This window comes from Garra rufa, chromosome 20 (genome assembly GCF_049309525.1).
Source record: "Garra rufa chromosome 20, GarRuf1.0, whole genome shotgun sequence".
Taxonomy (NCBI): domain Eukaryota; kingdom Metazoa; phylum Chordata; class Actinopteri; order Cypriniformes; family Cyprinidae; genus Garra; species Garra rufa.
Window position 1 is genome coordinate 33,922,658 of NC_133380.1, and position 12,507 is coordinate 33,935,164.

General features: G+C 34.6%; 1 protein-coding gene across 1 annotated transcript; it reads right to left on the minus strand.

Moving 5' to 3' along the window:
- Positions 1–691: 691 nt before the first annotated feature.
- chrna4b (cholinergic receptor, nicotinic, alpha 4b) lies at positions 692–10,614 on the minus strand. Its single transcript, XM_073825382.1, has 6 exons — positions 10,255–10,614; positions 9,157–9,308; positions 8,964–9,008; positions 8,714–8,823; positions 3,915–5,304; positions 692–965 (listed from the first exon to the last, which is right to left on the minus strand). Exons 1-6 carry the CDS (start codon positions 10,307–10,309, stop codon positions 840–842), a joined length of 1,878 nt encoding a protein of 625 aa, XP_073681483.1. The 5' UTR covers positions 10,310–10,614; the 3' UTR covers positions 692–839.
- Between the last annotated feature and the right edge of the window lie 1,893 nt (positions 10,615–12,507).

The window sequence follows — 12,507 nt, forward strand, 5'->3', positions numbered from 1 at the left end:
GCAAACAGAAAAGTTTTGTGAGAGAATGAATATCTTTGAGCAAACACAAAACTTTTGTGAATAGAAAAGTTTTGCAAGCGAACACAAATATTTGTGCAAACGAATGCAAAAGTTTTGTGAGAGAACACAAATATCTTTGCAAGCAAACCGAAAAGTTTTGCGAGTTTTTCTCAGAGGAACGCAAAAGTTTTGCAAGTGAACGCAAATATTTGTGAGCGTACTGAAAAATTCCAGAGCGAACACAGAGTTTCTCAGGGGAATGCATAAGTTGTGAAAAAATGCGAAAGATTTTTTCTTCCACCACCATGTCCATTCAGGGGCTCCATATCTTCAATAGTATATGAAAACATACTTTGAAGGGTCAATGGTGACCAGAAACTGGTTTAAAAACATTCTTCAAAATATCCTCTTTTGTGTTCAGGTTTGGAAAAACTTGAGTAATTGATAACAGAATTTTCATTTTTGGTTGAACTACATGTACCCGTTTAAGTTTGAAAATTTTATTGTATCTGAACGGAAAAAAGCGACCAGTGCTGTCTTCAAAGTTTCTCCTTATATTCCACCAAGAAAATGAAATCATTGATTTTAGAATTAAGGTGAGTAAATGAACAGACTAGTTTCATTTTATTGAATTTAATTTTTCATTAACTTGCATTTAACCCAGTCCTTTATGTGCACAGAATCCCACCACTAACTTCCTTTCACACAAAGAAGCACTGACATTAAACATCGCTTAATTTCCGTGACAGCGAAAGTTTAATGAGGTCACTGAAGTCCAGTGTGATTGACAAGGCCATTCCCCACCCACTCAGAGACAATCAGAGACTCCACACGAGGATCTAGATCATTCCAGCCAGCCACGGTGGGAGGAACAGTCCGACGGTCCCCAGAATGCACACCAGCACAAACATCCAGAGGAATATTCTATCAATCACCATGGCAACGTATTTCCAGTCTTCCCTCACCTGGTGAGGAAAAAAGGAGATTCATTCGTTTCAGATATCATGATATATTTTCCACTCATGTCTTTCCCTCTCAGAATTGATTTTTTTGGATGACTACTTTCCTGTGAGACCGCAGTGTTTTCTGTTTTTTTGCTATTGTAGCGAGAACAGTGATAAAAAAATAATACCGGTATCAAAGGCCAGTTCAAAGTGCCTCAGAAGAACTTGAGGAGAATCTCTTGCTAAAGAGGAATTTAATGTTTCAAGGTTCTTATTGCAAGTTTTTCACCGCTGGATATTCTTTTCACAGTTATAGTTTACCTATAGAGCTCTTTTGTGTTTGATTTTATGTAATTTTCATTTGTCCTCTGATTTTTTTTGTTCAGGAATACTTCCAAAAACAAAGATATTTACTCACCCTCATGTCAGTCCACACCCATATGACATGATACATGAAACATAAATGTAATCATACAGTAGTTTCCTGCACTGCTTTATATCTAATCTTCAGCACCTGAGCTGTATGCAAGTTTGTATTGAATTGGATGAATTGAAAAGACTGCATACCGCAAATAATGCCAAGAAACGTTTTTCCTTGCAAACATACTGTACAATCAATAGTTTGATTCAAGGACATATGAGCAGGTTCATGTTAGTGATTAATAAATACACAGCACAATCTGGGTAGTCTGATTCCTGAAGGAATAAGTACACAAAGATGAGTGACCAGTTTTACGTATGGTAACTAACTGAATAACTGAAACGATTAGGTACTGAAGGAACATCTGACTCAATGACAAACTTGGAAGTTTTTTTTTCAATGATAAATGTAAAAATGTTTTATATATAAGATTTTCACATTTTCAGTGCATTGTTTGTCACACAAGCTTTCAGGGTTGCCAGGTTTTCGCAACAAAACCTGCCCAGTTGCTACTCAAAATCACGTTTTGAGGGGGGTCACCCATTAAAAATCGCATTCCGGGGGTAAAACATACATTTTTTGGCAGGGTTCCCCTGGTAAAATTAGCATTCCAGGGGCAAAATATTGCGTTTTTGGGTTGGACATGAAAAAATGAAATGTGGCAACAGTGGTAAAGCAGCCCAATTAGCAACACTGCAAGCTTTCCACGTAGACTACTTTTATGATAATTTGATTGAGCTTTTTGTCATTTTTGGAGCTTTACAGCCCCTTCTCACCGTTTGCTTTTGCTGAATGAAAAAGATCAGTCAAGTGATTAAAATCTTAAATTAATTATATGATGTTTCAATTAATTAATTCCACATAAATTTTGACTGAAAAATAACCCTCAAAAGCATTAAATAGCAAAGTTAATGAGTCATTCATTCAACCGAATTGTTCAAATGGCTGATTGATTCAAAAACAAAGCAAGTGAGTGTCTTTATAAATCAGTCTCTGAATCATCAGCTCACTTGATTTGTTCAAAGATGTGGATTCATTCAGTAACATAACACTGCTATGTGTTCCTCAGAAAGATACAGGAGTTCAGCTTTGGCTTTGTTTAGAACTATTTTCTTTGGTGAAATATTGGCAATGTTGTGTCTAAAATTTAACACAATATTAAAGGGATAGTTCACCCAAAAAATGAAATTCTGTCAATAATTACTTACCCTCATGTCATTCCAAACCTAAAAGACCTTCGTTCAACTTCTAAACACAAATTAAGATATTTTTGATGAAATCCGAGAGCTCTTTGACCTTCCATAGACAGCAAGGGTCTAAAGCACAGAAAGGTACCAAGTGGTTCAACCATAATTTTATGAAGCTAGAAGAGTACTTTCTGTGCACAAAACAACAAAAATAACGAGTCTTCTTTTTAAACCCTTTCCTGGGGGGGAGGTGAAAACTTTAGGAACTTTTAGGAATTTGAAGATCAGGGTAAATGGGAAACATGTAAGCATCTTCTGTAGCTTCTGAAGTGCAGTACTAAATGAAAAAAAAAAATTATATTTAGGCAAAAAAGAGAAAAATGTACACATCTTCATTTTGTTCAAAAGTTTTCACCCCCCGGTTCTTAATGCATCGTGTTTCCTTCTGAAGCATCAGTGAGTGTTTGAACCTTCTGTAATAGTTGCATATGAGTCCCTCAGTTGTCCTTAGTGTGAAAACATGGAGCTTAAAATCATACAGTCATTGTTGGAAAGGGTTCAAATACACAGAAATGCTGAAAAACCAAAGAATTTGTGGGACCTGAAGGATTTTTCTGATAAAAAGCAGGCAGTTTAACTGTTCAGGACAAACAAGGAACTTATAAACACTATCACTAAACAAAAACAAACAGCTGTGGATCATTCAGGTAAGAACACTGTATTAAGAATCAAGTTTGTGTGTAAACTTTTGAACAGGGTAATTTAAAAAACAATTATTTTCTCTTTTGGACTATATATAAACATCTTTTATGTGAAAAATCTTATTCAGGTCAGTACTAAATAAAAAATAACATGCATTTCGTATGGTATGATCCCTCCTATTTTGGTAAAATAATGAACATTTTGCAGATTCTGCAAGGTGTATGTAAACTTTTGACTAAAACTGCATTGTGATACTGACCAAAAAGGCTCTAGGGTGACGAATTGTTAAATAAAGTTGTTATTTTCGTTATTTTTGCGAACAAAAAGAATTTTTGTAGCTTCATAAAATTAACGGTTGAACCACTGATGTCACATTTTGTTGATGTTCTTGGTACCTTTCTGGGCCTTGCATGTGGAAGGACTCTTGCTGTATATGAAGGGTCAGAAAGCTCTTGGATTTCAACAAAAATAGCTTAATTTGTGTTCCAAAGATGAACAAAGGTCTTACGGGTTAGGAACAACATGAGGGTGAGTAATTAATAACCGTTTTTTTCACCCTTTTTGTGTTCACCAAAGAAATAAAGTCACACAGGTTTGGAATGACATGATGGTGATTAAATAAATAATAAGTGAACCACTCTTTTAATTGGTCAAACTTACTGAAAAGTCTGAATCTTCTGCTCTCAGATGGTCAGCAATGTACTGAACTCCTTCCAGGGCTTTGAGCAAAGACTGCGACAGATTGCTTCCCGGCTGCGCCGCGTTCAGATCAGTAGCGCCGTCGCTGTTGGAGCTGGAGATCTGAGCGTTGGGCATGTTATGTCTTCTACACCTCCCTGCTTCATCGTGATCAAGCTTCTGCAGACTCGTCTTCTCAGATGTAAGACGGTGTTGACAACTCCCTGCTCCCAGAACGCTCTCTTTGGCATCCACGAAGACGCTCTCAGCACTCCGGCCCTGGATATCACAGTCTGTGCACTCGGCCCTGTCCTGCGGGATAGTGTGTAGCAGAGTAGCAAGCACAGTATCTGGAAAAGAAGTTGTGCTTGAGGCAAAGATGCTGTTCGTGTATGCGCACGTATAACCGAGGACCGGTGTTTGAGGGGTTTGCGACGTTTCCTCTTGCAGGATGGAATACTGGCTGCTGGGGGAACTGCAGAAGAACATGGCTTTGGGGGAAGAGTCCTGCGGAATTTGATCCAACTGGGCAATCGAGGTCATGTCCAATTGAGGGAGCGGACTTTGCGGAGAAATATCCAAAATGTTGTTCCTCAGAAACATGGATTGTGACGCCATTGGCTTGTGCATCATCTCAATGAGTTTCCCACAGTTCCTCTTACCTGAGGCGGGCGGACGTTTCATGAACAGGTAACGGGGCACCAGGTGAAGGAACAGCTGGCGGACCCAGTGTGGCATGCTGTGCGTGCGGGACGAACGGTGGTGGACGTTGAGCACAAACACGGTGATTATAATAGAGAGAGTGACGAAGATCATGGTGAAGAGGAGATACTCGCCAATAAGCGGGATGACTAGTGAGGTCGAGGGGATGATTTCCGTGATCAGCAGGAGGAAAACAGTCAGCGAGAGGAGGACGGAAATGCACAGCGTGATTTTTTCCGCACACTCTGAGGGAAGGTAGAAGACCAGGACGGTCAGGCAGGATATGAGCAGGCAGGGGATGATTAGATTGATAGTGTAGAACAGAGGAAGACGTCTGATGATGAAGGAGTAGGTGATATCAGGGTAGATTTCTGTACAACACTCGTACTTCTTGATGTTGTAGTTGCCAACGGCATTTATTATGACCCATTCGCCGCTTTCCCAGTAGTCCATCTGGTCTACGTCACTGGCCATGCTGATCAGGTCGATCTTGGCCCGATCGTATGTCCATGAGCCGAATTTCATCTTGCAGTTTTGCTGGTCGAAGGGGAAGAAAGTGACGTCAATGCTGCAGGAGCTTTTGTAAATGGCTGGAGGTTTCCATTTGATCCGGCCATTGTAAAACACCTGGGCCTTGGTCAAGTGAGTCACCGCGAAGTCTCCGTCCGCACTGCGGATCAAACACAAAACTGTCAGACAGAGCCTGGGATGAAATATCGGTGGAACAATGTGAAAGACAGCTTTAGTGGTGTCAGTCTACATCACAATGAGCCAAACCATAAATAACCCGTGGCGTCTTTACCACAATTGTGTTTGACCTCTCAACTCTCCAACTCTCAACTCTTCCCGATAGAACAAATATTTTTGATCATGAGAATTTTAGAGAGTTTGTGATTGTTGTAATATCTTCAGTATTCAATCAAAAATTCTGTCATTGCTTTAAAAGGACAAACAAAAGTGTCTTAGTCCTCATGTTGTGTTCTGGTCATTTTGACCCAACTTTGGTACACTTGTAATGTTCCCAGTCAAAATAGAATGGCCTACAAATAATCGTTAAAATGAATACAATCTATATTATTATAAAATATTGGATAAAATAGATTTAGTCTTTTTTTATCAACTTGTTTTCTTTTAGTTTGAACAGGTTTTGTGTATCATTTTGGAAATGATGTTTGATTAAACAAGGTTCAGGAGGAGCACGATCAGATAATCAACCCATTCGGCACAGGTGCAACCTGTTTAACCAATCATTCAATCAGCGCATCCTCTATATATTACCAGCCGTCTTACCTCCATCCAGCGATAGTTTCTTGGCATCCCTCCTCCACCCCTACTCCCCACTTCTAATCTGTTTCGATCCTACACTAGCAGGGGGAGTTCTCTGGTTCCGGCCTGTATTCCGGCCCGGAACCCTTCCCCAGGACAGCACGCCAAAATATGCTTAATACTCGCTCAAGCAGATTAGATGTAAGGGCGAACTCGTGAACTGATTAATTGTAGGCCTCATTGCTCTGAGCTTATGCACATCAGTTTATGAATGAGTATTGTCAAAATTAACTACAAATAATGTTTTTTATGGCTGTCAAATAGATTAATCGCGATTAATCGCAACCAAAATAAATGTTGGTTCCCAGTCAAAAATGACTGGCCTACAAATATTACAAAAAAAAAAAAAAAAAAAAAAATCTATATAATTATCAAATATTGGGGGTTTTTTTTATCAACTTTTTTTTCTTTCAGTTTGAACAGGTTTTGTGTTTTATTTTTAAGAGCTGATTAATTGTAGGCCTCATTGATCTGAGCTTATGCACATCAGTTTTTAAAATGAATAGTGTCAAAATTAACTACAAATAATGTTTTTTAGTGCTGTCAAATCGATTAATCACGATTAATCGCAACCGAAATAAAAGTTGGTTCCCAGTCAAAAATGATTGGCCTACAAAAATTACTAAAAAATAAAATAAAATAAAAATTTCTATATAATTATCAAATATTGGATTTAGTCTTTTTTTTATCAACTTGTTTTCTTTCAGTTCGAACAGGTTTTGTGTTACATTTTGTAACTGATTAATTGTAGGCCTTATTGCTCTAAGCTTATGCACATCAGTTTTTTAATGAACATTGTCAAAATAAACTACAAATAATGTTTTTTAGTGCTGTCAAATCGATTAATCGCGATTAATCGCAACCAAAATAAAAGTTGGTTCCCAGTAAAAAATGACTGGCCTACAAAAATTGCCTAAAAAAATCACATTTTTCTATATAATTATTAAATAATGATTTTTTTTATCACCTTGTTTTCATTCAGTTAGAACAGGTTTTGTGTTTCATTTTGGAACTGATTAATTGTAGGCCTTATTGCTCTAAGCTTATGCACATCAGTTTATGAATGAATATTGTCAAAATTAACTACAAATAATGTTTTTTAGGGCTGTCAAATCGATTAATCACGATTAATCGCAACCGAAATAAAAGTTGGTTCCCAGTCAAAAATGATCGGCCTACAAAAATTACTAAAAAAAATAAAATAAATACATTTCTATATAATTATCAAATATTGCATTTAGTCTTTTTTTATCAACTTGTTTTCTTTCAGTTCGAACAGGTTTTGTGTTACATTTTGTAACTGATTAATTGTAGGCCTTATTGCTCTAAGCTTATGCACATCAGTTTTTTAATGAACATTGTCAAAATAAACTACAAATAATGTTTTTTAGTGCTGTCAAATCGATTAATCGCGATTAATCGCAACCAAAATAAAAGTTGGTTCCCAGTAAAAAATGACTGGCCTACAAAAATTGCCTAAAAAAATCACATTTTTCTATATAATTATCAAATAATGATTTTTTTTTTATCACCTTGTTTTCATTCAGTTAGAACAGGTTTTGTGTTTCATTTTGGAACTGATTAATTGTAGGCCTCATTGATCTGAGCTTATGCACATCAGTTTTTTAAATTGAATAGTGTCAAAATTATTGGCCTACAAAAATTACTCAAAAAAATAAAATAAAATTTTCTATATAATTATCAAATATTGGATTTAGTGTTTTTTTTATCAACTTGTTTTCTTTTAGTTCGAACAGGTTTTGTGTTTCATTTTGGAACTGATTAAATGTAGACCTTATTGATTTGAGCTTATGCACATCAGTTTTTAATTGAATATTGTCAAAATTATCTACAAATAATGTTTTTTAGTGCTGTCCAAATTGATTCATCGCGATTAATCACAACCAAAATAAAAGTTGGTTCCCAGTCAAAAATGACCGGCCTACAAAAATTACTAAAAAAAATAAATAAATAAAAATTTCTATATAATTATCAAATATTGGATTTAGTCTTTTTTTATCAACTTGTTTTCTTTTAGTTCGAACAGGTTTTGTGTTTCATTTTGTAACTGATTAATTGTAGGCCTTATTACTTATAGCTTATGCACATCAGTTTTTGAATAAATGCTGTCAAAATTAACTACAAATAATGTATTTTTTTAAGGCTGTCAAATTGATTAATTGCGATTAATCGCAACCAAAATAAAAGTTAGTTCCCAGTCAAAAAATGACCGGCCTACAAAAATTGCATCTGTCTAGGGACAGAAAAGTGGACGTTTCTGTAGAATGACCCTTATACTCAATTTCTAATCAGTAAATGAAACGTGTGAATAAGATATGGACTTAAAACCTAATATTTCTTTTACTGCAAAAACCATACACAATCCACCTTTAACTGAACTGTCTGTAATTTCACTCACTTCAACCTGTTCTCTATAAGGGCAGCACAGATCAATACTCATATCAGCCCTCATAATGGAGGACAGCCTAATTCCCATGTCTTCTACTTATCACTACATGAACAGAAGACATACAGAATTAAGAGGAGAATTAAGCTTACAAATATTATGCACCAGTTTCCTCTGTAAGAACCACAACATCACCCTGAGGAAAAGATTAACAGGTGCGCAAAGTGCACTTTGGAATAGTGTGAACACAAGACAATGCTGGAACAGCGGGAGGTTAACGGTGTTTGAGGATATAGATTTTTAAGAAATGGATTTGGCTGAATTCCGCATAGAAAGCCTCACACACTTGTTATAGAGCACGATATCCGGTCTCCAGATGATCTCGGAGGGGATCCTGATGGAGGTGACATTCTCATAGTCCTCTGGGTTCCAGCGCAGCTTGTAATCGTTCCACTCCTGCAGGGAAACATGTGCGCTCATCACCGCTCACAACCAGCAGGTATGACAGGGGTGGAGAGTGAAGCAACAAGAGCCCAGTTCCAATTAAAAATCTCATTAATGCCCAATTATGGGCTGGTTTTTTGATGAAAACCTACCTGCTTCACCCAGACATTTGTGGTCATCATCTGATTCTTCTCATCCTGGTTCATTATGAAGCAAAGGGGGTGAATATACAGTGAGTACACGTTTGCACATTTTTAAAGAAAAATACATCATTCACAGTCCAAAAAGTATTACTATTATTATTATTTTTAGATGTTGCAGTGCTGGAGAGCATCTGAGACTCACCACATCAATGAGCTGAGCAATGGACAGACCGAAGTGGACCAGAACCACATCTGAGATGTTTGCTACCGGACGAGAGAGCTTGTTGTAGTTGCTAAACAAAGATTGGAGGAGCCTTTCTTCTGCGTGGGCACGAGCCGGACTGCTAGAAAACACTGGTGAGAGGAAAAAAACAGCGCTGGTTAAATCTACACCATACAAATAGGATAATAGCTGTTTTCATTGCAAACAATGTTTTTTTAACATGCAGTTTATTATTAATATTATTTAAAATAATAATACTTTTAAGTTTAGTATTGAAAAAATTATATTTAAAAATAAAAAAATTATATTTAATATAGATATATATTATATACACTACCAGTGAAAAGTTTTTGAACAGAATGATTTTTCATGTTTTTAAATAAAGTACAGCAAAAAAAATTCTAAAAAAATTATACTGACTCCAAGTTTTTGAATGATATAGTGTATAATTTTAGCAATGCGTTTTATTTCTGATAAATGCTGATCTTTAGATCTTTCTAGTCATCAAATTTAATTAACCGTTTTAAAAACTAATGATAATAATAATAATAAATGTTTCTTAAACAGCAAATCAGCATATTAGAATTATTTCTGAAGGGTCATGTGGCACTGAAAACTAGAGAAATGATGCTGAAAATTCAGCTTTGGAATCACAGGAATAAATTACATTTTAAAATATAGTCACATTGAAAATAGTGATTTTAAATTGTAAAAATATTTATATAAAATATACTGTTTTTGCTGTGCTTTAAATCAAATAAATGCAGGTTTAGTGAGCAAAAGAGAGTTCTTTAAAAATATGAAAAATCTTACTGTTCAAAAACTTTTCACTGGTAGTGTATACTGTACTGTATACTAATAAAAAGTAGTATAAATTACTATATTTTTATATTTTAAAATAATAGATTACTACAATATTGTATTATTGTTATAGTTACAGATTTTTTTTTTGTAAAAATCTTCTCCTAAACTGCTCACCCCCCCTTATATACACTGCATCAATACATAAACTGGAAATTTGTTATTGTGTAACTACAGCGAGTTACTTGTAAAGTTAAACTGAAGGTCAGACTTTACCATACGCCAGATGCAGATAGACAGAAAGAAGAAAGACACTCCACGCTGTTCTCATCTTGTCCAACTGAAGTCAAATGATGTCTCACTCTGCAAGAATTTCAGCACTGAAACAGAAAACTATTTCCAGTTAAGCTAGTAAATCAAAATTATATTTAAAAAACCTTGGATCATCTCTCCACAAACTGAAAAAAGAAATAAAAAGTGCATGAAATCAGCCACAAAAAGTCATTTAGTGTCCAAAGCTCTTGTAAAAGTGAGGAGTCCCTCAGAATGCCTCTCTAGCTGTCATTAGACTCTCTTTCCTCCCTCTTTCTCTCCTCTCTTCCCTCTCTCTCTCTCTCTGTATGTTTTGCTGTTTCACTCTCAGTATCTCTCGTCTCCGGCCCCTCCACCTTCCAATCTCTGCCTATTACGCTGAGTAGATGTTATGCGCTGGAGGCTGCGCCTTATACATGAGAATGTGTCACACAGAGAGAGAGAGAGAGAGAGAGAGAGAGAGAGAGAGAGAGAGAGAGAGAGAGAGAGAGAGAGAGAGAGAGAGAGATAGGACAGGAAGATATTGATTAAAGACAAAATCCTTAAAATGATGTGCCTAAATGTTCTTGATATATTTACATGAATGGTTTTTAATTGCATTTACTATTAAGTGCTTTATGTTTAGCCTTTAAAGAAGTTTAACACAGCCAAAATCCAGGATCAAAAGAGTAAGCAGGTGTGTGTCAGGGAGAGAGAGAGGATGGAAAGTCAAAGGAAAGGAGACGTAAACAGACTGAAATATGTCTGGGAGTGATCTAACAGCGCAGATGAGCAGTGGCAGCCAAACTCAGGATGCTTTCTGCTTATTAATTACAAGAGACGCTCCGTCTCAGCGATTGTCACTGATAGGATGAGCCTGCGCTGTTAGACTGTGAGGTTAACATTTGTTTATCTGTTAGTCAAATACATTTCTTGCGCTTTCACTCAACCTTATCCAAAGCTGCATGACTTTCTGTCTTCTGTGGAACAATTTTGAAAGACATTTGAGAGTCAATAGGATTCAGCGATCCAAAGAAAAAAAAAAGCAATTATTAATATAAAAATATTTTTTAATTATTACAATTATAAGATATAGTTGTATTCATAAATATATTATTAAATGATTACATAATTTTCATGTAAACTAGCCCTTTAAGACTTTATACAATTATGCGAATGTTTATCATTATTAATGTATATAGTCCCAAAAAAATATTATTGTTAATATTATTATTACTACCACTACTATTACTGTAAAGTATGAAACTATTATACAAATTATTATTATTATTATTATTATCTTTTAATTAATTTTCATGTTAGGGTAAACTAGCTCTTTAAGAAAAACACAAGGCTGTTATACATGCCAAATATCCATCAGTATTATTTTATATAGTCCACAAAATATTATTATTTGTACAATTATTATAAGAATGATTACAAATGTAGTATTTCAAAATATAGAATATTAATATTCATTTATTGATTACATTAATTTTCATGTTAAGGGAAAACTAAAGAAAAACACAAGACTGTTATGCATGCCAAATATTTATCATTATTATTGTATATAGTCTCAAAAATATTATTATTATTAATATTATTATTACTGCTACTACTACTACTATTACTGTTGTAAAATTTTGAAAGACATTTGAGATTCAATGAGATTTGGTGATCAAAGAAGAAAAAAAAATCCCAAACAATTATTAATATAAAAATATATATTTTATAATTATTACAAATATAAGATATACTTATATGATATTCATAAATATATAATTAAATAATTACATAATTTTAATGTAAACTAGCCCTTTAAGACTGTTATGCATGCCAAATATTTATCATTATTATTGTATATAGTTGCAAAAATATTATTGTTATTATTATTATAAAAATATTATGAAAGTATGAAATTATTATACAAATTATTACAATTATAATATTTAAAAATATAGAATATTAATATGCCAAATATGTATAATTAATCTTTTATATAGTCCCAAAAAATATTATTTGAAATGATTTTAAATACATAATACAATTATGTAATTATTTAATACCAAAATTACAATATATCATTGATTACTTACTTTTTATGTTAGGGTAAACTAGCCCTTCAAGAAAATCACAAGGCTTTTATACATACAAAATATTTATCATTATGTTTGTCCCAAAAATATTATTTTAAAAATAATACAAAATTTTGAAATTATTATAGGAATTATTAAAATT